Source organism: Osmia bicornis, chromosome 16, assembly GCF_907164935.1.
Source record: "Osmia bicornis bicornis chromosome 16, iOsmBic2.1, whole genome shotgun sequence".
Taxonomy (NCBI): Eukaryota; Metazoa; Arthropoda; class Insecta; order Hymenoptera; family Megachilidae; genus Osmia; species Osmia bicornis.
Window position 1 is genome coordinate 6,491,904 of NC_060231.1, and position 27,835 is coordinate 6,519,738.

Below are 27,835 nucleotides of genomic sequence, written 5' to 3' on the forward strand. Positions count from 1 at the left end.
CGCGTAACGATCGGAGCTGGTTCCTCGGGATTGAAATATTCATGAGAGACGGGGCAAATTTGCGTCCGAAAATTGGCAACATTTCTCGTCGATGTCCGTACAAATCGCCGGTTATTTTCTTAACGTTATAATCGGTCCGGCTCGACCGGCACCGAATAATTTTTCCATTTGTCATCGCAGCCTGTGGATTTACTGGCTGGAGGTAACGCCATGGGAACAGCGCCCTGGCAAGACGCCCGATCGCAATGGGGTGGCACGCGCGTAAAAATCCGTTAATCCTGTTTGATATTTCCGCGTGAAACAAACACACCCACCATATTCCTGCAAACTTTACCAGAGGATTCTGAGAGGGTTGAAACAGTCCGTTGAATTGACTTTGGGATGACGGACCAGGGAGAGAGCCGCAATTTTCATTCCTTTCGGTATATGAAACTTTTTGTTTCATTTCCCTTGATTCTTTATTTTGTCGTTTTATATGATTCTTGAATTATTTTCTTGGGTGTCGAATCAACTTTTTCGATGGCGGACCATCGAGTTTCGAATGATTTTTGGACCGCTTTCCTCCGTCGTTCATTGCCACTCTGTTCACAGTCCAGTTGCCATAACCACCGACGAAACGACGATGCGTGCTGCGGTTAACAGGGTAAACACCCTCTTTCTTTCCTCGCGCGTCGACATGGGAAACGAACATCTCCTCTCGGTCCATTAAGTAGATAACTAGCCGGCTGGATCATCATTTAGGGAGAAGAACGTCGAACATGGTCGACGTGCAGAAATTTCGTTGGGAACGAGATAAGTTCGACTTGGCTAATCCAACAATAACGATAACAAGTAAATGGCTAATAAATAAGTAACCGGAGCCGTGCGGCAACCCTTCCGCAATTTAAAATTTTACAACGAAGGGGTTGATTGGCGCGTGTGAAACGACCGATTCGTGACAGCCACAATATGGTTGTAGAAAAGGGGGTGAAAAGGGGGAATGCTGGTTGCAATTTGTAACGAAAGCCCCCGTTTTAACTCGTGTGCCTTCGGATTTCTATAGAAGGAGTCTGTTTTTCTGTGTCTCCGTTTCATTTACCCGGGAACTGAATGCGAGCTCGATTCGAGGAACAAAAAATGATGGCCGATAGGCGACTTCTCGAAATGACAGTAGGCGTGCTTGCGACGAGCTGCGGGACGTTTGTCCGACGCCCCTCTTTACCATTTCAATGGCATCGGACTGTGACAGTGACAACTGTAACACCGTACCCGATACCCATGAGAATCCTGTCGATGACCAAGTTAAACACGCGTAAAAAGGCAATCGTGCCAATCGTTAACGGAACGATTAAGAAAATAGAAAAAAAAATCAGCTTTCCCACTACGCCCATCGTTCGGCAGTTTAAAACGCGCGACAGCGACGGCACTTTCAGACGAAGGGGTTACGTACGAAATTTACACATCCATCATCTCTCGTTCCAACCCCTTAACGATCGGCCCTGCGCTCGCCACGCGCCATTATAATGCTTCAGCTTAACTCGCTCGAAATTTAACTGCCCTTTAAAACCTTAACTACGCTTTACGAACTTACCGCACGACCGTCTACAACCTCCAAGACGCGACTCTGCTTTTACGACACCCTTTTCGTTGCACGCTCGACTCGAATCAAGGCAAGGAAAATGGAAATTGAATGCAACAACCTCGCGCGTAATTTCCTGTCCGTTTCGACGAGTTTGTTAAAACTTCTTTATCTCTTTATCTTTGTGTTAAAAAATATAATATGATGTATTTCTTATCTTCCGAACGACGGACCATGGAGAGATCCCCGCGACGGCGCGGCGGACCATGGAGAGAGGCTCCGATTCTAATTTAATTCTGTACTTCGTGTTATTTTCATTTTTTAAACCTTCTACATTTTTTTATCATTACGTAAATAATGTTATATTATATTTCCTATCTTTCTAGGAAAATCTCACACAAATTTGCTTCTTGGCAATACGGTTAATCGAACAATCGTCCTTTTTACGGTTAAAGGCGTTTAATAGAGAACGAACGATTCCGACGGTGGCGAGGGAAAGCGGAGGAAAATTCAGTGGGTCTGCACAACGAAACCTTGCTATTGTTTCCATCTAACAAGCACGGACAGAAAACGTACTGGCCTTCGTTCGTGCTTGAATCGAGCGCGATGGTATCGCGCGTGACCCCGCGTTCAAACGTAAACGGAGAGATTTCAAGTGGCCTAGAAGGGAAGGAAAGACGAGGGTGGAGTAGGAGGAAAAAACGCCTGGCGAGGAGAGCTTGCCGTGCAAAAATTCCGCGCGTAGGACGAACGGAAATCCTTATGGAAATGGTGGCTGCTAACGGAAGCGAAGACGTCGGCTCGGGCATACTACTGATAAGAAGGCGGTCGTACCAGCCGATGCTACCCGAGATTATGCTCATTTTTGACCGTTTCAAAGGGACCTCTGTCTCTTTTGGATCTCGAGACCCTGTCGTGGGGATCTCTCCATGGTCCGCCGCGGGGAAGATAAGAAATACATCGTATCCTCTTGTTCCGACGATAGCTGACCGGTTGTAATCTTAGAACTCGGTAAAATCTAGTTTATCCGGACAAGAGAATTAGGAAATTTTCTGTTCAACCTCCCTTCCTCCTTTATTATTCTTGAATCGTTCATTAGCACTTTCGTGCGTCGAATCAAACTTTCGGACGGCGGACCAGAAAGAGAGCCAGAATTTTAAAAATTGCGGCTCTCTCCCTGGTCCGTCGTCCAAAGGGTTAATTCGACGCCCAAGAAAATGATTCAAGAATCATATGAAACGGTATAATAAAGGAGGGATGGAGGTTGAAAAGAAAATTTCATATATTGGAAGGAATTAAAATTGTGGCTCTCTTCCTGGTCCGCCGTGCCAGGAAGGTTTCCATAAACGGAACCACTTGCTGTTACCGGTATATCAGCTCGGATGTTTTCGTTTATTATTCATGATGAGATGTTGGCAACGGTTCACCGGCAAGCGCGTGATTTAACGGGAAAAACACGGCAGTTTCGTACGACCACGCGAAGGAGGAAAAGCTTGGCGAGGAATTCTCATGGCACAGAGGCAACCGTCTTCTCGCGGCGAGAAGACTGCTCGACCGGTTGCGTAATTGAATTAGGAATGAATCGAGAGCGAAATTGAAAGGATCGCGGACCGTTTGTGTGTAAATCACCCGCGTGAAATCGTGGAGAACCGATCCCGTCGCTTGAGAAATACGCTCGGCGAAAGTTTCGTCGCGGAAGGGGATGAAACGCGCGCAACCTGACGTTCAATCCATCCGTTCGTATTCTACGATTTTCCACGCGAAATCGATCGACGAATGGTGGAATTTAAGCGATCGTCGAATAGATCGGCCGCGCGTCTGAAGTTTCGAGCGAGGAGAATTAAGAGAAACGTAGAAGGAGAACCACGTGAAGGAGAGTGAGTTATCTCGAGCTATCTCGTTCGCTGAGCGATCGTCTTTTGGTTCGGCTAACGCGCTAGTGCCGCGGCGAAACCGGAAATTACGTCTGGGGTTCCATCTCCGGTGTTGTGCGGAGAGTTTCTGCGCCCGCCTTGGCGGAATTCTCCGTGAGAAAACGGCGAACGCAGGCATCGCTTCTCGAGTTATTAAACTTCCAACCGTACCTTCACCCCCACCCCACCCCTCCTTCTTTTATCGTTGGTACTGTTTGTTGCAACCATCTACCAGCTAGCACTTTGCCTTTTCATTTATCATCGGAAACGTTAGCGAGCTTCCCAGAAACGAAGCATTAAAAGCGACGATTCACGGACAATCATTTTCACGGACATTTCTCTTGTTCGCAACGGTTATCGATTTTTCTAATCTACTCTGTTCTCGTCGACGGCCACGGGGGGGGGGAGGAGGGGAGGGTTGTCTCGCGTCGGTAACGTCACTGGGTCATACATCAACTCGTTATCAGCTCGCTTCCCTTCCTCCTTCAAAGGGAGAGACTGGAAAATGGAGAAAAAGTGGACCGAGGAAACGAAACGATCCGCATGCAAATTTACGATCCGGCGAACACGTTCAATTTGCCAACGCGAAATCAACCCCCTGACCACTTATCGAGCCCCGACTTCCACCCCCTTCGACAAGGATTTTTTTATTTCAAGTTTTAAAGAGACGTCGTACGATACGGAGAAATTTTTCGCCGGTTCTAATTTTATTGCGGCAGATCGAATCGGACGTTGCATCCAACCCTCGGTTGTCAATCCTGGCCCCAGGAAAAGCCGGGCAAAGGGGAAGGAGAAGGTGCGACGGGGAGGAAGAGGAGGACGAAACGGAAGCTGAAGGCGGTCGGTATCTGACGAGATAAGGGCGCAATCTCTGCTCCCTGTCTCCCTTCTCTCCTTTCTACCCCTCCAGAGAGATCAAATTTTCTCCCTCCCACCCCCTCGCGTCTCCCGAGACCTTACAGAACACTTACTCCCCTGTCCTTTTTTCGTCCGACGAGGAACGCGTTAAAGGATCAACCCTGACGACGAATCGAAGCCGATCGGAATTATTAATTTTTTTTTTTTTTTAAGGGATGGAACATCAGAGATACTTGGATGCTCGAATTTCGAGCATCGAAGAATTCAAACCCTCGCGATACTCGAAAGAGAAAATGTACCTTCCCTGTGTCTCTTTCCCTCTGTCCAGAGAGGGTGGAAGGAGCCTGGTTGTAGAAGGGGTTGAAAGAGACAGAGAGAGGGACCGTTGCCTGGCAACGTTGAGAGGGGTGCCCGGCAGTATAGATCGCTATCCAGCCACCTCCTCAGGGGCGGGCTGCGAGGGTGGAAGAGGCGAAACCACCCCGTTGGCAAGATGGCTTTATTACCCTCCGCCGAGGACTTGCCGATGTTGCTGCAGTAACTTGCTCCTCGCTCTAGGAAATGACTTTGGGGCGTCGCGTCGCCTCGCTTTCCACGAACGTGTATCTAGCCGAACCGGGGGTGGTATTCGTTCACCGGGGTAGGCCGATGCTCGGTTACCGAGGGTCGCTTCGATTTATGGCCGCCGCGAGAGATCTCGGACCTTCTTCGCGGATAGACTCGATTCTCTTCTAAGTATCTTAATTTTAACGAAGATAGAAGAAACTTCCCAATGGAGTTAAAGAATCAAATATAACAGAATTCAATGTCGACTTGCGGCGTCTGAGATTCTCGTTCGGTCTCTCTTCCTGGTCCGCGCAACAGGACACCGGCAGACGGTGTAGCGGGGCGGCGTTAAGGGGGTGATTTAGTAAGATGAAAAGCCACCCCCTCGCAACCGTTGTCGGCGTTATCTAACGCAGACAGAGATTGCCTGTTCCTTAGAAAACCCTGGCGGAGGGCAACGCGTTCGTGGGTATCTTTCAGCGTTTCTCGTCGCGCGGAAAACCGCAGGAAAATCGATGCCGTCGATACTAAATCGGCCCGCAAATTAGCCAGCTTTCCGGCTGGAATTTTATCAACTCCCTTGGTCCGTGAGAAAAATCATTTTCAAGAGTCTAGATATTTACGATATTATCTGCGAAGGACGATAGAGGTATTTAACGACGATCCGGAGGAGAACGCGAATTTTCTCGGGAAACGATCCTGCTAACGACCCGAACAATGGAGAAAGTTCTTTTTTCTTCGAGGGAAGCCGGAAAATAGGTGGACACGCGACAGGAATGAAAAGAGAGATCCGGGGTGGGTTTGTTTGGGTAGCGAGTATCGAAACGACATCGGGACAAGCGTGATTCGGGGGAGTAATTGTACGTTTTAAACGAAATCGAAGAGAAATTTTTATTCATCTCGATTCTAAAGGAAGGATATCGAAACGTTTCGAGGATCCTTCAGAGATGTTCCTTGAATTTTGATCGGGATACGCGTGAAGCTTCTCGGTGCCATCGCTATCTTTCAGTCGAGAGGAAAGAAAGGAGAGAAAAGGCACGGACCGCAGGGGTGGATTTGAAAGAAAGTCGAAGCCTGCGGCTGTGGCACGTCATTCTCTGGGAGGAATTAAATTTTTATATCTTTCGCTGAGAGTTTGAGCGATAGGAAAAGTTCCGGGGGCTCCTCTTAATTCGAAAGTCGGATATCGGTTAAATTAATTCTGATCGAGCAACTTCGAAAGCCTAGAATTTGTTTTCGCGAATGTACCGGGAGGGACGGTCGTGAAATTTCGGAAAATGAACGATGGAAGGTGGCAGAGGTCCAGCGAACGAATGATGAAAATCGAGAAAAGGGAGGGCGAGGTGGAAAACAGCGGTGGAAAGCCATAAACCACGCGATCCACCGTAAACTTTACCTTATCCTGGAACCCTTCCAACGATACCTTATCCCTCCGAGGAGCGGAGTTTGATGAGAAAAGCAAGAAATTACCCCCGAACTTTTGCTAAAACGCGTCGGGAGACTCGATGAAGCGACAGAAAGCTATTTCTTTCTGAACTTTCCACGAAAAAGCTGAATTTTCAGGATCTATTATTCTTCGTTGAATTTCTGAAGAACAGGGATGCAGCGGATTGCCTCCCTGTCCACGATAAATTAGGGAACAAGGGAATCTGGCGAAAATCGATGCAGTAATTTAACTTGGTCCGTGCGAAGGAAAGAAAAAGGGTCGATCGAAGGGATCGAGAAGAGTCGGATAGCCATCGAACAGCTTTTGCCTCGAACGTCCTCTCGGACGAGATCGTAGCACCCTTTAAGGCTGCCCCTTCTCGCCTACCTATTCCGCACACGCGATCACATTCTGCTGGCCTTGCATTATCGCGTAACGATCTCGTAGTCCCGTGGAAATCCCATGGAATTCGAATGGGAATTCGGTTCTGGTTGATTTACGTCTTCGGCCACGATCCAGGGCTAAGGAACGTTTATTCGATAAATAAGACTAAGGATCCAAGGGGGGCGTGAACGAAGAAACTGGTAATTTTCCACTTTCTATTCGATCCTCGCTAATTAATTTACTTCCAATTAATTACCGACAATTGCTCTCGCTCTAATTACATGCGCTCGATTAGAATCAACGAAAGTTTACGAGCGAACGGGGGCAATCGTAACCGTCTTGGCTTTTGCATGCTGATTTCGAGTTAGCGAGCATAGAGAAATTATATTGATAATTTCGAGGGCAGTATATGAGATGCCTTTTATTCGTATGGAATAATTCAATCGTCGTCACAGCCTCTGATTCGCATTAATTGCCAGCGCTAATTAAGAAGCTATCCTCTCTCGTTAGCGTTCGTACCGAAAGTGAGCGGAGTGTATGAAATTGTGGAATACGTTATCTTACGGTATCATCGAGACGCGTGGTAGATAAACACGCGCGGACCGACGATTAATCCGTTAACGGCCGGGGAAAACAGGTACGGAGCGGGGTTTGAAATCCGGCAGAAAATGCTTGTCGTCGAGCGTTTTGCCAACGAGATAATCGCATTTTCTCCTGAATCGTCCCGCTGTTCGCTACGCGATGCATCGATCAAATTAATCCGGGCTTGTATGCAAAGCGACGCGTTTGCCCGCGCGATTTCATTCCGCGAGCGGATTGATGCCCGGCCGAACGCTGATCATCGCAGCCCTTCTCATTCACGATCCTTCAGCATCGTTCTCTCCCCCCTCCTTCTATTCGTCGATATGCAAACGATCCAAGAATGATCGAGAGCTCTAATCAGATTAAACGTCTCTCTCTCCATCGATTCTGTGCCGATGTAAAAACCTGTCCATCAATCGAGGTTTTAAAATCGCGAATTAAATTTTTCAATTTAATCGTTGATTAAACAGCCTGCCTTTTCGACTGCGAAAAGGTCGAAGCTGTTGCGAGTAACGGATCCAAATTCATGCAGAAAGGAAAGGAGAGGAAGAGCCATAGAGCAGCCAGTAGGCAGCCATAAGATGAAGGAAGCTTTGTCTTAAACGATATCGGTAAGTGGAAATCAGTGGTTGGGTGGCGCCTCCTCCCTCTGCCCTTAAGGGCTTCTCTCGTTCACGCTCCTGGAATCGCGTCTACGACGTCGAACCGACGGCCGACTACCGGGAACTTGCTAACTTCATTAAAATATTGCCATCAACACCGGGCCCCATTGTCTTGCTACGAACCGGCCGATTAAACCTGCTCACCCATACCCCACCCTCCCCCTTTTTTCACCGACGAACAGTAGCTGCATTTTCTTTGTGCACGCGTTGCCACGGCCTCGTGTTCGACAAAAACCAACGAGTTTCTTGATGTACAGCGTCAAGAATGGTGGACTTTCCTAGGGGAAATGGCAATGTAGGGGAAAAAGGTGCTATCAAACTTCTAATTTTGGGAAAAATTAATATAAATTTTGAAGTTTCTAGATTCTTCAATTTACAACCCTGTTTCCCCTAGAGCGCCATTTTCCCTAGGGAAGCTCTCCATGCTCGGTACTGTACACTTGCGAGTTTTAATCACGATTACTCGTTTACGTCGTTCGATAGAAACATATCCCAATAACCAGTGGTCCTACAAGAAAGGTAAGAAGAAAACGCAATGCTCCGAAGTAGAAAGATCGTCGAGGCAGCTGGCAATTCCAGGGGAGCGTACGCGCTTCTCTTTCTGTGGCTACGCGAAGAATTCTGGACGTTTTGCACGTACAATGGAACGAGCTTAATGGCAGCGGAGTCGAGCAAAACGGATGACAAAGAGCCTTTAACGATGTCCGCGGTGACCGGTTGAGTGACGCAGGACACGAGCCTGCGGGGCTTCTTTGGGCCATTGAAAGAAAAGAAGGACGCGACGCGTTTTGAAGCGGCAACGCGCTCGCAACACGGACCACGCACGTCGTACGAAGAAGCTGCTCGTTCCTGTGCTTTTTTGCCACGGCTGTAATTGAGCCTGTCTCGTCGAGCTACCGTCTAAATGAATTACGAGGCGCCGCGCCGTACACGGCACGAGCAACGAGCCTCTTCTTCGCCTCCACCCTACGTTCGATTCAACCTCCTTCGCACAGACTTTCCGCAACACTCGACGATTCTTATACGAGATACAATTTCATTTCACCGACTGATTCCACGGGTTCCTTCAACCTGATTAATTATCGAAATTTGCTTAACCGAACGCCCTCTACCCTTCTAACGAATCATCCTTCTATCCTCTATTTTTAAAAAGAATTTTTGCCATATTTTTATATATATTGATATCGTGTAAAATTTTCTATATCCGTGAAAAAAAATATCGTGCTAGTTCATATATTATGGAAACATTGATTACAGTGCATGTGTCTGTTATAAATAATTAATAAGTAACTGCTAAGTCGATGTTTGCTCTATTGTTCCTCAATGTACACGTTCTAATACGTGTAAATTAGAACGGTGTTCAGTGAAAAATGTGGGAAAAAAATTATAAATTTAAAGCGGGGATGAATGCACATGGGTGCATGGACGATTAAATATTCGGAAATTTGACAAAGAATGCCTTTGTGAATATAATTTGCAGAGTTCGTCGTTAATTAAGTGCAGCCTGAAAAATTCTATTCCCCGAAGAGGAAGGCGGATGAATCAAAGAAGAGTGAACAGGAATTACAAGCTGCTTGTAATTAACGACAGACCCCGTGAATTATGAAGGGAAAAAATGATACGAGTGATATCTAATGTGAATATTTTGAATTGAATATATTCTGTCGATCCCTTATCATGGATCGATCAAGTTATCGATTGAAGAATAAAAAATATTATTGATCGGTAATTACCGACTAAAGAGAATGTGGAGAATAATATCGACAGATGGCGCAGTATAATATATCCAATACAGTTTTTCCCTCGCAAGAAATTCATACCACGTTTTGGATTATTAACACTAGAACTACCGACATTTTATGCACACTTATTTGAAAATAATATAGATTACTAAATAGATAAAGGATGAAACATAATTTAATACAATGATACATTCATTATTTAGCTCCATAACAGTCAACATACATTTAACCAAAAATACCTCAATAATAATTTGAAATAAGAAACTGGAAACCAGTCATTTTGATCCCTTTGGTAGTTCTAGTGTTAAAAGGCAAAAGCCTTAATAATTCATAATATGAAGACTGACTCACCGATTCTGTTGTCCACGGCGTCCCTTTGATCCTGTGTGGTTTGAAGTTCCAAAAGTGCCTCATGGTGGTTTTTTGAAATGTTCATCATAAATGTCTCTCCATAAATCACCTGCAACATCAAAACAAAAATCTTTCGTTGTTATTTGCATATAAATCAATTACTCAAATCAATCATTCGAAATTACTTTTCGAATAACCTTCGTCTAGTATTCGCAACGAAAGGTATTCGACTTGTTGATATTCGATTGATCGGAGAGAAATGGTTATTTCTTTTTCTATTATTTGCTTAGAGAATTGCTTACCATCACTTTTTTCTACTGTTGAGATAGATTTTAGCACAAATATCATCTTCTTTTCACTTTAATATACTACAACGTGCTTCACTTAACAAGCGTCTTCACGAAATAGTTGAATTACCAATTTTTTAATATCGAAGTCGCTGATTGGATACCAGTTCAATGAGAGGAAGGCTGTGATTGGCGAATTGCTAACTTGACGAACCAATCATATTACGGCGCGATATACAAACTGCAATTTAATTATTTATTTATTTATATATACCTAATGAAATATAATTAATACAAATAAGATCTTTGTATAATATTTAATACGAGTTTCTAAAACAGAAACTTGCCTAGTTGTGTTTAGTTACATTCTATTAATAGATGTAAATTCTACCGCGAATATGAACCATGTTAAGCACCATTACTGTTTATAATCAGATATTTGTTTAGATCTATATTTAAGGTAATTAATACAGATTTATTAATACAAAATTTTCATGTTTTATGATCTTTTATTTAAATGAATTGAATCTAGCTTTAAAATATTTATGATAATTTATAAACACGTGCCCATCTAACTTAACCTACAATTATCTGTCACAGTTGTTTCATAATCAAAACATATAAGGACAAATACACATTTAAAAGCCAAAATGTTGCGACGACAAGCAAGACTTCGTAGGGAATACCTGTACCGAAAATCAGTTCAGGATAAACTAAAAAATATTCAAGAAAAGAAAGAGAAACTGAAACGCAGTTTAGAAGAAAATGTACCAATACATCCTGATTTAAGGAAAGATGCTTTGAATATTCAACAGAAACTGGATTGGGAAGATGCAGGACCAGAAATGGCTATGGCTATGGGAACAGAAATGGGTGGAACATTAGGTTCTCATGAAGATGATGAGTATCGATGGGCTGGTGTTGAGGATCCAAAAATTGTTATTACAACCTCCCGTGATCCAAGCTCGCGATTAAAAATGTTTGCCAAAGAATTACGTTTAATATTCCCTAATTCTCAAAGAATGAATAGAGGAAATTATGAAATGAAGCAGCTTGTACATGCCTGTCGTGCAAATGATGTTACAGATTTTATAATTGTACATGAACACAGAGGTGTACCTGACTCTCTGATCATTTGTCATTTGCCATATGGTCCAACAGCTTATTTCACAATGTCAGATGTTGTTATGAGACATGATATACCTAAGATTGGTACAATGTCAGAACAATATCCACATCTTATCTTCCATAACTTTAAAACAAAATTAGGTACACGTGTCATGAGTATTTTGAAGTATCTCTTCCCAGTACCAAAAGAAGACAGCAAAAGGATAATCACCTTCGCCAATCACGACGATTATGTATCTTTCCGGCATCATACTTACAAAAAAATTCATGGAAAAGACATTGAAATGACAGAAGTTGGACCTAGATTCCAATTGAAATTGTATGAAATCAAATTGGGTACTTTAGATGCAGAATCAGCTGCTGATGTAGAATGGGCTTTGAGACCTTACATGAATACCACTCACAAAAGAAGATTTTTATCCGATGAAGATGGATGGCAACAGGAGGATAATATTTAATTTCTCTTTTACTATTTAGCTAATTAATTTCAATAAACTCTGTAACATTAACAATAATATGTTTTTACACGTGTTATACTTTTTTTAATTTTCTAATCTTAAGTTATAAACTTACAATTAGTTGTTTATTTAACTCGAATGAATGAAAGTTCTAAATGAATTTTAAATTGACCGCGTATTGCATCGTGAATGCGTCATTCGATACTGCGCAATGCATTCTGGTTGCCTTTGTGGCAGTTGTTTTTAAAAACCTCTTGGAAATAAATAGAGTTTGGTCAGTGAAGGGAAATTTCAGGTGGAAGAAACGGGGAAAGTTTGACAGATGTATTTTCTTTGGAAGAGCGAAAACTTGACAGTGCATGATGCACACCAATATTCGTAAGCCCGCGAAATCTGAGAAGACGCCGCGGCGCAAGAAGCTCGCAGAGCAACAAAGCGACGCTATGGATATGTTCGTGACACCAAAACGTCAGAAAAATGACGGTGAGATCAGCTTTTCATTTCATAAGAGAACAGAAATGGTAGATAAATTGTTTGTTTGCTCGTATCGCTTGCAGTATTTAGCATGATTTGCGCGCATCTGTAACGAATTTATCAATTTTCTTGCAATATTTAGTCGGAGCTGTGTTTCAGTTACTAGCGCTTTCCATTCGTAGCGGAGAATCGTCGAACTAACGATGTGTATAACCCAAACGTGGTTAGAAATTGTTGATACATGCGAAATTTGATGAAATACACAAACCCTGACAACGAAACAACGATGCATCCAAATATATTATTATTAAGATAAATCGCGATCTTTATTGTTTGTCCCATAGAACGCTATGTTTTTCATACACCAAACATACAGAGACCTCTTTGTTAATATATATTTATATGTAGCAATTTTATTACACATAATACGCGTCCACGAGATTTAATAATTGTTTGTCTCTTAAAAGAATTCCCAAACTTGTCGGAAAGAATGTAAGGAAACAGGTACACGGTAAACTATGTTTGGAAACCCACGCATCCTTGTTGTTGAGTATGTTTGTGTGGACCTAATGAACTTGAATCCAAAAATTTGTAAGAGTGTTAGTTAGAAGTTACAAAGTAGTTTGATCCGTTTCCCTTTCTTGGCAAGGTGCAGTCCGCTTTATCTTTCAGATCTAGAGGTCACGGGTATCTCCCGCAGTGGCCGTGTGAGAAAGAAATCTTCCAAGCTCGTTGACTTTGAGTCACCTGATGACTTTGCGGATAACAAGTACAAACGTCAAAAAGCTCAACAATTACAAAGTCAACAATTCTTGGACAGATACGACTCTCAGCACATATCACCGAATCAATCTATTCAACATGGAAGCGGTGGAAGGCAGAGGAGAAATTCTAATTCTAGTACGGGACAGGAAAGAATCAAAACAGAAATACTGTCAGATAACGAAGAGCAGTCTTCAGAATCAGAGTCGGATGACCCATCTGGGCTAAACGAGGATGAAAGATACAGTATAGATTCTGGGAGCGACGATGATGTAGATTCTCTTATGATAGATGATAGAGAAGCAGGTTTTAGAAAACTCGAGCCACCTGGCCAAGAAACGCCTTCGCAAGCGAATAGTTTATACATGCTTGAGAAATGTAAGAAAAAGCTAATTATTAAAGATGGTAAAATAATAGGTAGAATGAAGGCACAACGAAAAGACAAAGGGGTATGTACACATGAAAAGTTTCTATAGGGATTATTTCACAGTTTGGATGATATTTTCAGAAAACAAGATTCACCGCTTACATGTTATGGGCTAAAGAGATTAGGCAGGAATTACTAGAGCAATGTCCTTATATGGGTATATAAGCTTCACTTTGTTTCACCATAATACAATCGGATTAGCGAACGATGCTAATGTTACACGTGAAACGTTGCTTTTTGTAGATTTTGCAGCTATTTCTAAACGGTTAGGAGAACTCTGGGCCACTGTACCGAATCTGGAAAAGTATAACTGGCGCAGACGTGCAAAACGCTTGGCCGCAAAACCTCATTCTTTACCAGCGAGTAAAGATGAGCCTGTTTGGAAAATGCCGCCGCCCGCTTCGCGAAAAAAGTTCATTAATAAAATTGGTGGGTTTGTTGGTTCTCACGTATACATCATTTCTTCAGTATGTCTCTCAATAGTAATATGGTAGTTCGTTCATCTTGATTTGCTTCTCGTGCACGCGTATTAGTGAAATATTCATCAGATGAGATATTATTTTGTCGCCTTAAAATTACATGGTAGTTATTCTCATTTGTTTTGTACGCATGTGTCTCATTTAGCGATAAGCAAATATGTGTTAAACGACGCTGCAACGTTTTATGTTCCTTCTTCTTTGCGTTACAGGTAATGGAAAAGAACAAAAGCCTGCTACCTCTAAAAGAACTATTCAACTAGGTCTACCGTCCGTTGTAGGGAATGTTCCGGTCTCGCCGCCGTCGAATCGTACCGGGAAGGATCTGGTTAACGAGCCGATAATTGGCACAGGAATGTACAAAGTTATTGGAACGCAACCCATCGACGTGGCCGCGCATTTGAAACTTCTCGGTGAGAGCTTAACGATCATTGGCGAACGATTGAAAGAGCACGATGGACAAATAGCAGTTTCCGGAAGTCTATCCGTTTTGCTGGATTCTCTACTTTGCGCCCTGGGTCCTTTAATTTGTCTGACGCAACAGATACCGGAAACTAACGGAGCTAAACACGAGACACTTTCGCAGATGCTCGACAATATCGCTTACCTTATGCCCGGTTTGTAATATATGTATAAATATTAAGAAACTAATTTGTAATAATGTACAATGTAAATATATCTATCGAATAGTCGCACGTTATTAAAAAGGATAAAGAATACAAACTGAAGTATGCCTTTTCTTTGCTAAGGAAAAGAAAATAAGTGTTTTAATCAAATCTTTGTTATATTTTGTCTGCTTGTAAAGGTATAACATTTTATATAAATAATATGTTTGTACAAAAAGTTACAATAAATATTTAAATAGTTCTATAACTAACTGTACACGGTGAATAATTACACATGCTTATTGATCTAAGGAAACAGGAGGACACGTGCAAAATAGATTCATGTCGCCGTATATGTCGTCTATCCGCCCAACACTCGGCCAAATTTTATTACCTCCTTTCACAAATGGCTGAAATAGAAATCGCTGGATGGATTATCAATTCTCTATTAAATACGTATGTATAAATACTTACAGCTGGGAATGCCGCTAACTCTCGCGAGTACCCTCGGTCCCAAGTAGTTGATATCACTTGTTCCTGCGTATGCGGTGCCATTTTCAGTGGGTTGTTGAGATTATCTAATTTTCCATTTTCAATGTCACTAATTTCTTGTCTTATGACTGCAAAACAAATGTATCGATAACTCTTCAGAAAAGAAAAGAAAAATATATAAAAAGTTAAATAATCTTACAGATGAGAGCATCGCAAAATCTGTCCAGTTCTTTCTTGTCTTCAGACTCAGTTGGCTCTATCATTAACGTCCCTGCCACAGGCCAGCTCATCGTCGGTGCATGAAAGCCATAGTCCATCAACCTCTTAGCAATATCCGCAGCTTCAATATTCGCAGTCTTCTTCAATTCCCTTATATCCAAAATGAACTCGTGTGCTACTAATCCTGTTTTCCCTTTGTACAGAGTCTTATAATACTTCTCCAAACGTTTACTCATGTAGTTGGCATTCAGAATAGCGACTTGCGTGGCTTTTCTCAGTCCTTTAGGTCCCATCATCTTGATGTACGCCCAGGAAATTGGCAGGATAGCTGATGAACCAAAAGGAGCAGCTGATACAGCACCAGACTGCTTTATACCATTGTTACCATTTCCCAGACAATCAATCACAGGGTGAGATGGCAGGAAAGGTGTAAGATGTCGTTTACTATCAAAATACCACCTTATTATATTCATTGTTACAACACAGTGAACGTTATATTAATATTACTTACACTCCAATAGGTCCCATTCCTGGCCCTCCACCGCCATGAGGTATGCAGAAGGTTTTATGCAAGTTCAGATGCGAAACGTCGCTGCCATAATCACCTGGACGGCACAATCCAACTTGGGCATTCATGTTAGCTCCATCCAAGTACACTTGACCACCAGCTTCATGAACCATCGAGCAAATATCGCTGATCGTCTCTTCGAAAACGCCATTTGTAGATGGGTACGTTATCATCAAACAGGACAATGTTTCTCGGTATTTGTCAATCATTTCTGTTAAATGTACAGTGTCGACGGAACCGTCTTTCTGGACGAAAATAGGCTTCACTTGCATGCCGGCCATCTGAGCGGACGCAGGATTGGTACCGTGGGCGGAGATGGGAATCAGGCACACCTGTCGATGCTTGGTCCCATTGGATTCGTGGTAACATTGTATAGCTCTTAAGCCTGCGTATTCTCCTTGGGCTCCGCTGTTCGGCTGGAAGCTTATGCTATCGTAACCTGTTATAGCGCAGAGATCATGTTCCAATTCGGTGAACAACTGTTGGTATCCTCTGGCCTGCTCGATTGGAACGAAAGGATGTATTTCTGTGAATCCTCGAAGACTGCAGGGCATCATCTCCGTCGTGGAATTCAGTTTCATAGTGCAGGATCCCTGTTGAAATAATTATACAAATACAATTACGTTATTAATAGTGTAGACTTCCTTTGAATCTATTTCAATTTACCAAGGGTATCATGCTATGCACGAGAGACACGTCTTTGTTTTCTAAGGACTTCATGTATCGCACGATTCTCGTTTCAGACTGATGGCTGTTGAATACAGGATGTTGTAAATAGGGGGTGGTACGAGCAAAATGCGATTTGCTCAGACTTTTGTTCATACAAGACTCTTCCTGACACACTTCTTCAACAGTCGTGTCTATGGAGAATATCTTGTAGATATCATTTACATCCTGGATGCTGGTAGTTTCATCCAAAGATATTCCAACACTGTCTTTGTAGTATCTGAAAAGAAATTAACCAATTTATTCATCAGATTACCATGTCATTTATTATTCATTTACCTAAAGTTCACTTTAAATGCATTCGCATTTTCCTGGATGGTTTTTATAGCTGTTTTAGGTACCACTTTGATGGTGTCAAAGAAGTATTCATTTTCTATTTTGTTCCCAGCGTTCTCCAGGCCCTTTGCAAGGGCCAGAGTCAAAACGTGTACCCTGTTGGCAATGTTTCTTATGCCTTCAGGACCATGGTACACTGCGTACATCGCAGACATGTTTGCCAATAGTGCCTGAGCAGTACAGATGTTGCTAGTAGCTTTGTCTCTTCTGATGTGTTGTTCTCGAGTTTGAAGGGCCAAGCGGTAGGCGTCTCGACCAGTTGCATCTTTTGTAACCCCGATCATTCTACCAGGCATCAAACGCACCAACTTTTGTCTGCATGCGAAGAATCCAGCGTGAGGACCACCGTAGCCAAGGGGCACACCAAAACGTTGGCTGGTACCGACACATACGTCCACCCCAAATTCACTTGGAGGCTTGAGTACAGCCAGTGCTAACAAATCAGTGGCTACACAGACAAGTGTCTGAGAGAAAGAGTACAATAATTAAATTTTACTCAAGATTTTTCATTTCAGGATTCCAACTGTTGAAATTGAATACATACACCATCAGCATGTGCTCTCTTCACAATGTCTTCAAAATTATAAACAGACCCAGTTGTGTCTGGATATTGTAAAAGAATTCCTGCAATGTCCTTTGCGCTGGTATCAACCTGCTGGACGTCCCCAATTTCAAAATTAAGGCCAAGAGAAGTTGCTCGTGTAGCGATAACACTGATGGTTTGAGGATGAACTTTATCAGAAACGAATAATTTCTTTCTCTTGTTGCTCCTGTAGGCAAGGGCTAAAGCCTCAGCTGCTGCTGTGCCTTCATCCAGGAGGGAAGCGTTTGCTACTTCCATTCCAGTCAAGTCACATATCATTGTTTGGTAGTTCAATAAGCCTTCGAGTCTTCCTTGTGATATTTCTGGTTGGTAAGGTGTGTATTGGGTTGTCCTAGAACACAGCTGTACTGATTACCTTAATTATATCAATTTCTTTACAAATTATCTTCCATTGCTTACCATCCTGGATTTTCGAATATGTTCCTCATAATGGTATGAGGGACACAGCAATTATGATAGCCCATACCGATATACGAACGCCATACGTCATTCTTTTCCGAAATTTTGGTGACCCTTTTCAGTAGTTCGTATTCAGCTGGAATATAATTATACCGTTTCATGTTCTACTTAGGTTTTTCGCTCCAGAAAATCACGTGAATGTCAATCTGAATGCACGAGATTGACCTCTGATCCAAGATACGGTTATATGCTTAATAAGAGGTCATTATCTTATTTATTCTGTACAGTTTTTAATTAAACATGCTTCTGATTAAAAATGAAAATAGATCCCTTTTTAAAGGAATTATTATTTTATTGCTTCCTTCAAAATTTTGTTTAACGTACAAAATATCTATAACAACATTTGATGTTTATACTTCTAACGTGTTTATTTCAATATCGAAGGGTTATCGTTTTGCACATGTTACATATCATAAGTCTCGTGACTTCGCACGCTTATGCATGCCGCAATTATCTTTCCAAACGTTTCAACACATTATTCCACATATGATAATCTTATACTCACTGACTGGTTGTTCAATCTTTAATTCTTCTTGGTAGAGGATCTTAGCCGGGATTGCTGTTTTTGTTAATTCTTCCAAGCTCTATAAAAATTAAGATAAAATTGCTGCTTTGCTATCAAATAGTTGTACGTCTGAAGAATAAAATATGTTACCTCGAATCCAATAGTTTTCAACATTTGTAATTGCTCGTGCTCGCGAGGTCCAATGTGTCTAATTTGGAACTCATCCTGTTGTGATAAAAATTGCTCAGCTTTTCCCTTTCGCAAATTGCTCAATGTTAATCCACGCGTTTGTTGGATCACATTGCTTCTGTTGAACAGTTTTGAACATTTTGTCATTTTCAGAGTATAGGACATGATGAGTTAGATCTGTTCCAAGCAGGTTTTAAAATATAGACATCTGTATTTCTAGTGTTAATTGAATAGGAACAGTGTAACTGATAGATCCCAGAAGACTAAAGAGCTTGTTAAAGTAGACAGAGGTTTTATACCCCTGAGACCTATCATCCTATGATGTCAGAACTCCTGATTACAGTTTGAACTTTTGTAACCTTGAGTTGTTGAGTATCTTAGACAATATTGAGAAATTACCTTTGCATGCGTATGTTTCTAACATAAAAGGTATTTCACCATAATGTGAGTTCAAATAACTTATGAAGTGTTATCAATCTTCTTGTTTTCAAAAACACGGATAATTTTTATTAATTCAAGGGAATAAACTACGGCAAGAAAGAACATACATGTTGTATAGAAATTCAATTTTATTTGAAATATACAATCGTTCTTACAGCAAACCGAACATTTACACTATCTTTTTATTTACAAAACATTAAACTTAATAAGCGTTTTATTAAGTAATACTGAAACAAAGTATTTCATTTCATAAATTTATCTTTGTTCTGAGTAAGAATTTTAGCAGAAGACTTTGCATCCAAAAACAGCGATGCTACTTCTTCGACATCTTCCTTTTTAATTACTGTTCTTTCGTTTACTTTTGCCGTTAGTGCCGCTGGAGTTAACAGTTGCACTACGTATCTTAGCGTTGTTTTTGTCCCTAATTCTCCCAGGTTAGACAAAGCTTCGTCCTCGATTTGCAGTCCTTCCGTCGTAGCTCTTAATTTGACTATTTGTTCTATCTCGGATCGAGAGTATGGAAGTGTTCGTATGATGAGCAATCTATCTAAAAGGTCAAGAGGTATTCCATGCGGCGATACAATGTCTTCCGTTCCCCTAATTACACAACGGCCTCGGTTCGTAGCAAAAATAACTATCGGAGCGATTGCACTTTCCAAAGCACGGTGGAGATAGGTAAATGTTTCTATGTCTAACATGTGTACTTCGTCTATGAATAAAACACCTGGTACTAGTTCTGCGACTCCTTGATCAATGTATTTATTCACCACTTTGTTTATTTCTTTACGCAATTTATCTGAAAATGAAAATAATCAAGGTTAATAATTTATTTAAATGTATTTAAATAATTTAAGTTCCCATTGTGTTACCAGTGATTTCTGTTTTTTTAGGCTTCATTAATTGGCCCATCATAGACATAACATCTTGACCACCTTGCGGTTTAGCATTGGCAACATCTAGATCGTGCAATGTTACATCTTGAATAACTTCCTTTTTCTTGTGCACATCACCTTTAGGTAAAGGAACGTATTCCTCTGCTTCCAAATCAAATTCTGTAGCAAAATTATCGCTTCTACCCTGTCTCTTTACAGCGCCGCTGTTTGCTTCTACATAGATTACATCTCCTGTTTCTACTTTTTCTTTTTGCAGAGATTCGTATATAGAGGGATCCAGTTTCAACTGTTTTGTGCCTTTAGCAGTTTTTAATCCAATAACTACATGAGACACCGTTTTCCCATATCCACCCATTGGATTCTCTGTTTCAACTGGTGTTAGTTCAGTAACTTCACCTTCGTATACTTCTTTAGTTTCTTTAATTCTGAGACCAATAGCACGTCTAAAATTCTCCATAAGAACTTCTGTCTTTTTTATTTCAGAACTGTACACTTCTGAACCAACCATAGGGCAGAATGGTACTTTGTTACCTAATTCTTGAGCAATAGCGAGTGCAATTGCAGTTTTTCCAGTACCTGGTGGGCCAGCTAATAACACCGCTCTGCCAGCCATTTTCTTTGATTTGATCATATCAACTACTACTCCAGCAGCCTGAAAATTATTACTTATTTCATTATAATAAACGATTTTCCTTGGAATATGTTTTTCACATTATAATATAAAATATTCTAACCTCACGAGCCATTTCTTGACCAACGAGGCCTGCTGCGCTTTGTATAGCTATACCATTCTCGTCAAGCCCTAAACCTTTTATATGCGTATGAGCTGAGATTCTTTGAGTTTTCGCAGTACTCTTTACTTCTTCGATCTTCATTCTCTTTAAATATTATTGAATCCCTTTTGAAAAACACGTTCTGTGAGCGCCGGTTTGATTGATACAACTTGCACGTTACCATGCTAACACGCGGAGCATTTGTGTACAGTATCGAGCAAAGAAGGATTTTGAAGAAAAAATAGTGATGGGAGGTTATAGGTATATCGTAAAAATTTTTTACGATCGATATAAAAATAATTTCTTTCTAAGAATTAATAAAAATTTAATGGAATAGATAGTTTATAAAATAGATGTTTATGGGGAGGTACATTGGGTGGGGGGTATCGCCGCCATTTTGTTTAGGAAGCCTACCATGCTTGGTGCTATACAATACGAAGTTTCGTAGAATTTATTATACACTTAAATACAGCAATAGGGATTTTAAAACTTGCGTTCCTCCTCTATGGCGCATGTTCGAACGAATACAAAAGAAATTAACACGGGTGACATCTCTCGATTATGACAATGTTTTGACGTAGTTGTAGCTGTTTGAGCGCGCACAAAAATTACGATCAACGAAGATGTTTGGTCTGACTTGGAACCTGATTGTATGCGTATGCTTTTTCACGTTATTTTGCGAGCAAACATCTTCGGAATGTACGCAGTTAACACCCTGCTCGTGTATGTTCCCCGACGGGCATGGCTATGATTTGTCGCCACTTCGTAAATCGAGGTCGGTAAATATGACCAACATAACCTCTATGTTTTCTTATCTCTTTATTCGACAACATTTCTTTTCAGCCCGTTGCAGACGATTAATGACAATTCCACCTTTTATTTTCATCCGTGTACAAACAAGCCAATGTTAAGCAACGTTAGCAAGGAATGTTCCAAAGGAGATGGTGTTTCTGTAAGAACGCCGCCATAGCATCCTAAAAATATTTTTTCTCGATTGACATTTAATCATTTTTAATTTCAGCTGTGTGCTCAACATGACAAAACCATAATTAATCTAGGTAGAGTGGAGGATACGCATATAGAAGCAGAGTCCGACCAGGTAAAGCCCTCTTTGATCATTCATCATGAAAACTACACTTCAAGAGTAACTTTATTTTGTTGTGATTCCTGTACTTCTTCACACATTATTATGGAAACAAAAGTTGGAAACTCTGAGTTCGTAAGTGTACCCTTGAATTTTTTGAAAAATTATAAAACCACAAATTTTGTTATACTAATTGTATCAATAATTGTTACAGCATTTACTATTGGTATCTCCTTACGCTTGTAAAGTATCCATACGTCCTAAAGGCCTTTCCATTGGTTCAATTTTAGTTCTCAACTTTTTCATAATTACTGGTGTATACTTCATTGGTGGAGCAATGGCATTAAAGTTTCTGAGAGGAGCAACAGGCTGGGAGATGGTACCAAATCATACATTTTGGGGAGAGCTTTCTTCTCTCGTTAAAGTAAGCCTTACAAGGCATTCACAGATTTTTCTCCTTGCATGATTTTTCTAGCACAGTATATAAATGACTTGTTTCTCTTTTCCTAGGATGGCATAGCGTTTACTTTCAGCTGCTGCCGTATAGACAGTTACGATAGAATATGAGTTCATCTTCTCTTGAACGTTTTGTCGTTTGATCGTGTGGTAGATGTAAAGAACTCGGAGCTCTCGCATTCGTCGTATAATATAACCGGAATGGCTCGTTTTGATTTCGCGCTCAAACGGTCTTGTTTCCTAAGTCGATTGTAAGCTTCTGCAAAATACGCAGAATCATTGCGCAAGAACTCTAGACGTTAAAAAAAGCAAAAGGAGATTAAACAAAGATTAAAGTCTGATAGTAAACCTTGTAACAGGGAACAAGTTTGATAGGAAACAAAACCAGGGAATTTTGTGATTCGATATTTTATTAACGACTGGCGATACAAAAATATAAATACTTAAACATACATATATTTTGTATACTTGTAATTTTCTACACATGTATGTAAAATTTTTAAAGACTTTCGATTACATGGGAGCACGATAGAAGTTTACCTCGTTGTTTTCGAGTCGAATAAAATAAATAAGATAACTGCGAGTAACGATCGTTATTCTCGCCCGTGATTGAAAATACTGAATGAAAAAAGGAGGAAGCGACATTTGAATATTAAAAGCTTTCGATGCCGTTGACGGGTATAGAAGTGTCCCGGTCGCTTTGCACGATTATCCAGTTGCCATTGGCGTTCACCGACTGAACGTTCACGCTTTTTGCGGAGAAAGCGGACACGATCTGCGCCAGGTCCTGGACGCGGTTACCTTTGTACAGGCAGACTGAGTCTCCCAAAGCGATTCCATTGGCAAACGATGCGTCGTCCAGCGAGAGAAGCAGCGGTTCCTTGTCGCGTACAGTGCCTGGATGAAAAGAAAAAAGAAGGCGATGAAGTAGGAATAGAAGAATAGGAAGTTGGTCAAACTTGAGATTTGGGCGCCCTTAAGAATTAGGGGTGTACCCGAATAAATTTATCTGCTAAACAGACTTTTGGGATTCTGCCCGAATCTGAAAAGAAAATAACCAGCCCGAATTTTCGGGTACATCGATAAGTCGCTACCTTTGATCCGATGCCCTTCTACTTGGACGAGGACGGCTTTTCCCTCCGCCGACACGTGGCTCCCTTCCACCTCGATGCCCATTTCCCGCGCAAGCGTTGGCGCGTTGATCAAATTCAAACCGTTTTTAGTCTGTCCGGACAGGACACCGAGTAGAACGGCGGTGTGCACGAAAGCCTTCTCCTGCATCCCGCATCCGATCGTCTGACTGCGAACGGTGACGTTCAGCTTTCCTTTCAACAATCGAGCCGCCAGTTGGCCCAGCTTCTTCGACAGCTCTATCCACGGCTCGTTCTCGTCCGACATAGCGGTGCTCAGTATCGGCGCGTTCACGATCCCGGTGACGGCGTATTCGGTGGATTTGCCAGCTAGCGCTATGAATTGCTGAGCTATCTCAACGGCGACTCGTTCCTGAGCTTCGGCCGTGCTTGCCCCTGTGGACGGCAATCTGTTAGGCTAATTGTAAGCGGAAAAGAGGTGTTACAGGGGCGATTTTTTTACCGAGATGAGGAGTGGCGACGACATTCGGATGCGCGATCAGCTGTAAGGTGACCGGATTCTTCGGCGGCTCTTCGATGAACACGTCTAAAGCGGCGCCAGCGCACTGGCCGGACTTGAGCGCCTCCAACAACGCCTGTTCGTCCACGATACCACCGCGGGCGACGTTCACCACGCGCACCCCTTTCTTACATTTCGCCAGGGTGGTCGCGTTGATCAGATCTGCAAGAAGAGGACAAGAGTCAAGCGATGGTAGAGGAGGAGGAGGCTTAATTAACTTCGTACTTCTCGTTTGAGGAATAAGCGGCGTGTGCACGGTGATATAATCCGCCAGCGGCCATATTTCCTCCAAAGATAGCTTCTCAACGTCCAGTTGGATGGCGTCTTCCGCGGTTAACAGCGGATCGAACGCGAGTACTCGCATTCCGAACGCCTGCATCCTTCTGGCCACCTCGCGGCCGATGCGGCCCATTCCGAGAACCGCGAGCGTCTTGCCGGACAACTCGAAGCCCGAGTACAATTTCCTGTCCCATCGTCCTTCCTTCAACGATTGAACCGCTTGGGCGACGTTGCGAGCCAACGCGGAGATCAACGCGCAAGTTAATTCGCAGGCGCTGATGCTGTTCCCGCCGGGGGTGCTGAAATTTTACGTTCGTTTCTTCCTTTTTGCCCTATAGTAAACTCTTGGTATATTGCCGGTTATGGATGGAGAAATTCTTGGATTTGGCAATATAGAAAGAGCTCTTTCTATTATGATAGAGGGAAACTCCCTCAACCGGCAATATATCGAGAGCCTATACAGTAAACTCTCGGTATATTGCCGGTTATGGATGTAGAAATTCTTGGATTTGGCAATATAGAAAGAGCTCTTTCTACTATGATAGGGGAAAACTCCCTCTACCGGCAATATATCGAGAGTTTATATAAACTGCAGTTTATGTTTGGAGAAACTGGCAATATAGAAGGAGCGTCTGCCTCTATGGAGGCTCACTCAGCCGGCAATATATCGAGAGTTTATTGTATTTTGACTATTTTGCAACAAAGTGCACATACTTCAACACGACGACTCCTTTCCGCGTAGCGGCCTCGAGATCGATGTTATCGACTCCAGTTCCAGCTCTGCCGACGACGCGAAGTTTCGGGCAGCACGCGAACACCTCGCTGTTCACCTTAGTTTCCGATCGAACGATCAGGGCATCGTGGTTCTGCGCCAACAAAGAAAATAGGAATAAACGCAGGTTGTAGACGATGCATGCCGATGGAAGGGAGAGACCGAGCGATAAGTACAACGACCCGTGCAGCTAACCGGTATCCGCGTTCGCCAATGGAACCGGCTGCAACCGGCTAGCCCTCTCGAACGCGAATTGCAATTAGTCGAGACGGCGGAGGCAGGGAAAGAGATACGAGAGATGCGCGACTGGGAGAAAGAGATAGAGGGAAAGTCGAAGGGGATATAGGTTAGCGTTGCAGTGGGAAATTACGATAGAAAATACGAGAAAATCCCATCTGCCCGTAGATGTGCCTACAGGCCCTGGGGCCCCTTGGTTGAAAAAATTAAAAATTTCAATTCCAAATTTATTCTAAATGAAATTAAATAAATAAGTACTATAATAAACCAAATTTAATTCAATATTTTTAACATAGCACATGGAAGGTTTATAAAGGGTCCCCTGAAAAATGGCTACAGCCCTCCTTAATTCGACATTGTATACTTATTATCTACTCTTTGTCAGTTTATTTGTTTATTCGTTGTTGTTACCTGAAGTTCCTTAATCAGCTCCTCCTTCGACAGCTTGTGCTTGGTTGTGACCGGAATGCCGTGACGGGCAAGCAGCTCGCCGCAGGACGCGTGCACGGGATCGCTTATGAGAACGCTTCCGAAGCTGGTCGACATGTTATCCTTGAACAGACGGAAACTTTGAGAAGGTTCGATCCCTCGAACACAATCGGGCTGCGTTACGGAACTGCGCACCGATCGACGCTGTTTTCGAGTCGCACCCATCGAACGTAAACACGTCTGTATTCGCGAATTTAGGCCCCGAGGAAAGGGAGAGGAGACGAGATGTTCGCTTATGTAAGCGAACGACTTGCAAGAAATTAAGAAATCGCGTGAGATCGGAAAGATACCGGCACGTCTGGCGTCGATCGGTCCGCGATTCTGTAAAAAACACCTGTCGATTAGGGCGTACCTCGTGCGGGCGTCGTTCGTATGCGATTCTGTGGAAACACTGTATCCGCTCTGAACAGAGATCCAACCGTAAACTGTCTGTTGGTCGGTGATTTATCTTCTTATAGCGTTGTCCCCACTCGCCCGACCTGAGTTCACAGCAGTCAACCGACGCTGCTTTTTATTTACTAAACGACGAGACGCGATGTTACGGAGCGGAAATTCGACAAGGCGTTTCTTATATTACGTGTCCTTCCAACGATCATCTACGTTTCGTTCATTTTTTCGCAATCTCTCCTTATTTTTCTTTATTTGTTTGGAAAGAAATAACCGAGGAAACATTGATATCTTCTCGTGTTGCTTATTAGACCAAAGAAAAATAAAATTACCAACGCGCCTGCGATACGCGCCGACTGCAGACCGCAAAATATATTTTCCATTCCGGGGTCATCTAGTGTTACGTGATGCAACTTCTGCTGGGGGTCTGATGTAGCAATAATAATAATTATTACGCTGTTATCGCGAGTTTTGCTTCTTTTTCCTCGATAAAGCGGGGAGCACGTTGAGGGTCCACGCGGCCCGCCCCGACGCCCCATTTACGTCGTCGAACTTTGGACGAATTTAAAGTATCGATCAAACGGTTCTCCGATGAGTTTCTCAATTTCATTTCCCGTCCACCTGGGTGCTCCGTCACTGATCGTCTTTCGTTTCAGCTGTCGAGGACGTTCGCGAAAACGGTACCCCCAGCGGCGCGAGTTATCTTATCTGAATGGAAAATAACTGCATTGCGAAGCTTTCGATAAATAATCCGAGATTTGTTAGGTATAAATAGGAGAGATTTTGTGGACGCTTTTATCATTCCTTCGTTTGATGTTGGCTCTCGCGGATGGTATGGATATATGGCTCGATGTTGCCTTTTTGGATGAAATAGATTGTTAGAACAAGTTTTCTAATCGGGAAATTTATTGTTTATCCCTCGCTCGTTATCGTTGGACACTTGTTTCGCTGCACGCTTTGTTTCGTCATGCTTTTGTGGCATCGAGGTATGCATATGCTGAGCGGATGATCAGTGGCGTAAGTAGGAGGTTCTTCTGGGGATTTAGAATCTTGGAATTTTAGAATTCAGGGATTTTGGTATTTTAGAATTTAGTATTTGGAAATTTTAGAATTTCAGAATTTTGGAATCTTGAAGTTTGGAAATTTTAGAATTTTAGAATTTGGGAATTTTGGAATTTTGGTATCCTAGAATTTTAGAATTTTGGAACCTTGGAATTTGGGAATTTGAAATATTAAAATTATACAATTTGCGAATTTAGGAATTTTGGAGACTTGAAATTTGGGAATTTAAAAATCTTAAAATTATGCAATTTGGGAAGTTTAGAATTTTGGGATTTTGGAATCTTGGAATCACAAATTTTAAACTACGCCTACATTTTGAAAGGGGTTCGGACTCACCCTGGCCCCTGCCTACTCGTCAGAAGAGCCGCGATCTCTTATCACTATGGGAGAGTTCGAGGCACGATAACGAACCTGTGTGTTAAAAGGCATTCTACAAAAGCGTCGATAACGGGATCGTCGGTCGTTCGAAACAATGCAAATCTGTCTTGTCGAGAAAGGAGCGTCCGCTAGCAGATAAGCGAAGCGGGAGTAAGTTGATAGACTGGAATGAACCGGTTGCTCGTTACTGAACTCGC

The 27,835-nt window shown here is 42.3% G+C and overlaps 6 protein-coding genes across 9 annotated transcripts; 3 read left to right on the plus strand and 3 right to left on the minus strand.

Annotated features, from left to right (window-relative positions):
* Positions 1 to 10,677: 10,677 nt before the first annotated feature.
* LOC114879153 (U3 small nucleolar ribonucleoprotein protein IMP4) lies at positions 10,678 to 11,968 on the plus strand. The gene is made up of 2 exons (XM_029193792.2): positions 10,678 to 10,769; positions 10,910 to 11,968. Exon 2 carries the CDS (start codon positions 10,960 to 10,962, stop codon positions 11,893 to 11,895), a length of 936 nt encoding a protein of 311 aa, XP_029049625.1. The 5' UTR covers positions 10,678 to 10,769; positions 10,910 to 10,959; the 3' UTR covers positions 11,896 to 11,968.
* Positions 11,969 to 12,056: 88 nt separating this feature from the next.
* LOC114879151 (HMG box-containing protein 4) lies at positions 12,057 to 14,907 on the plus strand. Of its 3 annotated transcripts, none has more exons than XM_029193786.2 (5): positions 12,057 to 12,378; positions 13,042 to 13,580; positions 13,640 to 13,715; positions 13,802 to 13,987; positions 14,247 to 14,907. In XM_029193786.2, exons 1-5 carry the CDS (start codon positions 12,255 to 12,257, stop codon positions 14,657 to 14,659), a joined length of 1,338 nt encoding a protein of 445 aa, XP_029049619.1. In that variant the 5' UTR covers positions 12,057 to 12,254; the 3' UTR covers positions 14,660 to 14,907. The 3 variants fall into 3 exon arrangements, with proteins under 3 accessions (XP_029049619.1, XP_029049621.1, XP_029049620.1); XM_029193788.2 differs by having other exon boundaries at positions 14,316 to 14,907; XM_029193787.2 differs by having other exon boundaries at positions 13,048 to 13,580.
* Positions 14,798 to 19,210, minus strand: LOC114879142 (glycine dehydrogenase (decarboxylating), mitochondrial). Its single transcript, XM_029193769.1, has 10 exons — positions 18,699 to 19,210; positions 18,549 to 18,627; positions 17,984 to 18,119; positions 17,525 to 17,915; positions 16,924 to 17,444; positions 16,585 to 16,864; positions 15,862 to 16,511; positions 15,331 to 15,794; positions 15,114 to 15,259; positions 14,798 to 15,049 (listed from the first exon to the last, which is right to left on the minus strand). Exons 1-10 carry the CDS (start codon positions 18,900 to 18,902, stop codon positions 14,939 to 14,941), a joined length of 2,982 nt encoding a protein of 993 aa, XP_029049602.1. The 5' UTR covers positions 18,903 to 19,210; the 3' UTR covers positions 14,798 to 14,938.
* Positions 19,211 to 19,288: 78 nt separating this feature from the next.
* On the minus strand, positions 19,289 to 21,177 carry LOC114879150 (ruvB-like 1). The gene is made up of 3 exons (XM_029193784.2): positions 20,806 to 21,177; positions 20,048 to 20,723; positions 19,289 to 19,974 (listed from the first exon to the last, which is right to left on the minus strand). The coding sequence occupies exons 1-3, from the start codon at positions 20,944 to 20,946 to the stop codon at positions 19,421 to 19,423; spliced, it is 1,371 nt and encodes a 456-aa protein (XP_029049617.1). The 5' UTR covers positions 20,947 to 21,177; the 3' UTR covers positions 19,289 to 19,420.
* Positions 21,178 to 21,348: 171 nt separating this feature from the next.
* On the plus strand, positions 21,349 to 22,967 carry LOC114879154 (cation-dependent mannose-6-phosphate receptor-like). Its single transcript, XM_029193793.2, has 5 exons — positions 21,349 to 21,619; positions 21,688 to 21,796; positions 21,866 to 22,063; positions 22,143 to 22,352; positions 22,439 to 22,967. Exons 1-5 carry the CDS (start codon positions 21,468 to 21,470, stop codon positions 22,493 to 22,495), a joined length of 726 nt encoding a protein of 241 aa, XP_029049626.1. The 5' UTR covers positions 21,349 to 21,467; the 3' UTR covers positions 22,496 to 22,967.
* On the minus strand, positions 22,777 to 26,306 carry LOC114879149 (hydroxypyruvate reductase). Of its 2 annotated transcripts, none has more exons than XM_029193783.2 (7): positions 26,164 to 26,306; positions 25,734 to 25,890; positions 25,028 to 25,179; positions 24,260 to 24,612; positions 23,978 to 24,196; positions 23,479 to 23,910; positions 22,777 to 23,281 (listed from the first exon to the last, which is right to left on the minus strand). In XM_029193783.2, exons 2-7 carry the CDS (start codon positions 25,866 to 25,868, stop codon positions 23,037 to 23,039), a joined length of 1,536 nt encoding a protein of 511 aa, XP_029049616.1. In that variant the 5' UTR covers positions 25,869 to 25,890; positions 26,164 to 26,306; the 3' UTR covers positions 22,777 to 23,036. The 2 variants fall into 2 exon arrangements, with proteins under 2 accessions (XP_029049616.1, XP_029049615.1); XM_029193782.2 differs by having other exon boundaries at positions 25,734 to 25,874; positions 26,164 to 26,304.
* Between the last annotated feature and the right edge of the window lie 1,529 nt (positions 26,307 to 27,835).

Bases quoted from the DNA above. Each gene is read 5' to 3' on its own strand.
- LOC114879142 (XM_029193769.1), bottom strand. From the start codon at position 18,902: ATGTCCTATACTCTGAAAATGACAAAATGTTCAAAACTGTTCAACAGA. The intron at 16,865-16,923 runs GTAAATGAATAA...ATTTCTTTTCAG, and splicing joins GCATTTAAAGTGAACTTTAG to ATACTACAAAGACAGTGTTG. The intron at 16,512-16,584 runs GTAAATTGAAAT...TTATTTCAACAG, and splicing joins TGCATAGCATGATACCCTTG to GGATCCTGCACTATGAAACT.
- LOC114879149 (XM_029193783.2), bottom strand. From the start codon at position 25,868: ATGTCGACCAGCTTCGGAAGCGTTCTCATAAGCGATCCCGTGCACGCG. The intron at 24,613-25,027 runs GTATGTGCACTT...GTAAAATTTCAG, and splicing joins AAAGGAGTCGTCGTGTTGAA to CACCCCCGGCGGGAACAGCA. The intron at 23,282-23,478 runs GTAGCGACTTAT...CTTTTCATCCAG, and splicing joins AGAAGGGCATCGGATCAAAG to GCACTGTACGCGACAAGGAA.
- LOC114879150 (XM_029193784.2), bottom strand. From the start codon at position 20,946: ATGAAGATCGAAGAAGTAAAGAGTACTGCGAAAACTCAAAGAATCTCA. The intron at 20,724-20,805 runs GTTAGAATATTT...AATAATTTTCAG, and splicing joins GTCAAGAAATGGCTCGTGAG to GCTGCTGGAGTAGTAGTTGA. The intron at 19,975-20,047 runs GTAACACAATGG...TTTCATTTTCAG, and splicing joins TAAAAAAACAGAAATCACTG to ATAAATTGCGTAAAGAAATA.
- LOC114879154 (XM_029193793.2), top strand. From the start codon at position 21,468: ATGTTTGGTCTGACTTGGAACCTGATTGTATGCGTATGCTTTTTCACG. The intron at 21,620-21,687 runs GTCGGTAAATAT...ATTTCTTTTCAG, and splicing joins TCGCCACTTCGTAAATCGAG to CCCGTTGCAGACGATTAATG. The intron at 22,353-22,438 runs GTAAGCCTTACA...CTCTTTTCCTAG, and splicing joins AGCTTTCTTCTCTCGTTAAA to GATGGCATAGCGTTTACTTT.
- LOC114879153 (XM_029193792.2), top strand. From the start codon at position 10,960: ATGTTGCGACGACAAGCAAGACTTCGTAGGGAATACCTGTACCGAAAA.
- LOC114879151 (XM_029193786.2), top strand. From the start codon at position 12,255: ATGATGCACACCAATATTCGTAAGCCCGCGAAATCTGAGAAGACGCCG. The intron at 12,379-13,041 runs GTGAGATCAGCT...TTTATCTTTCAG, and splicing joins AAAACGTCAGAAAAATGACG to ATCTAGAGGTCACGGGTATC. The intron at 13,581-13,639 runs GTATGTACACAT...TGATATTTTCAG, and splicing joins CACAACGAAAAGACAAAGGG to AAAACAAGATTCACCGCTTA.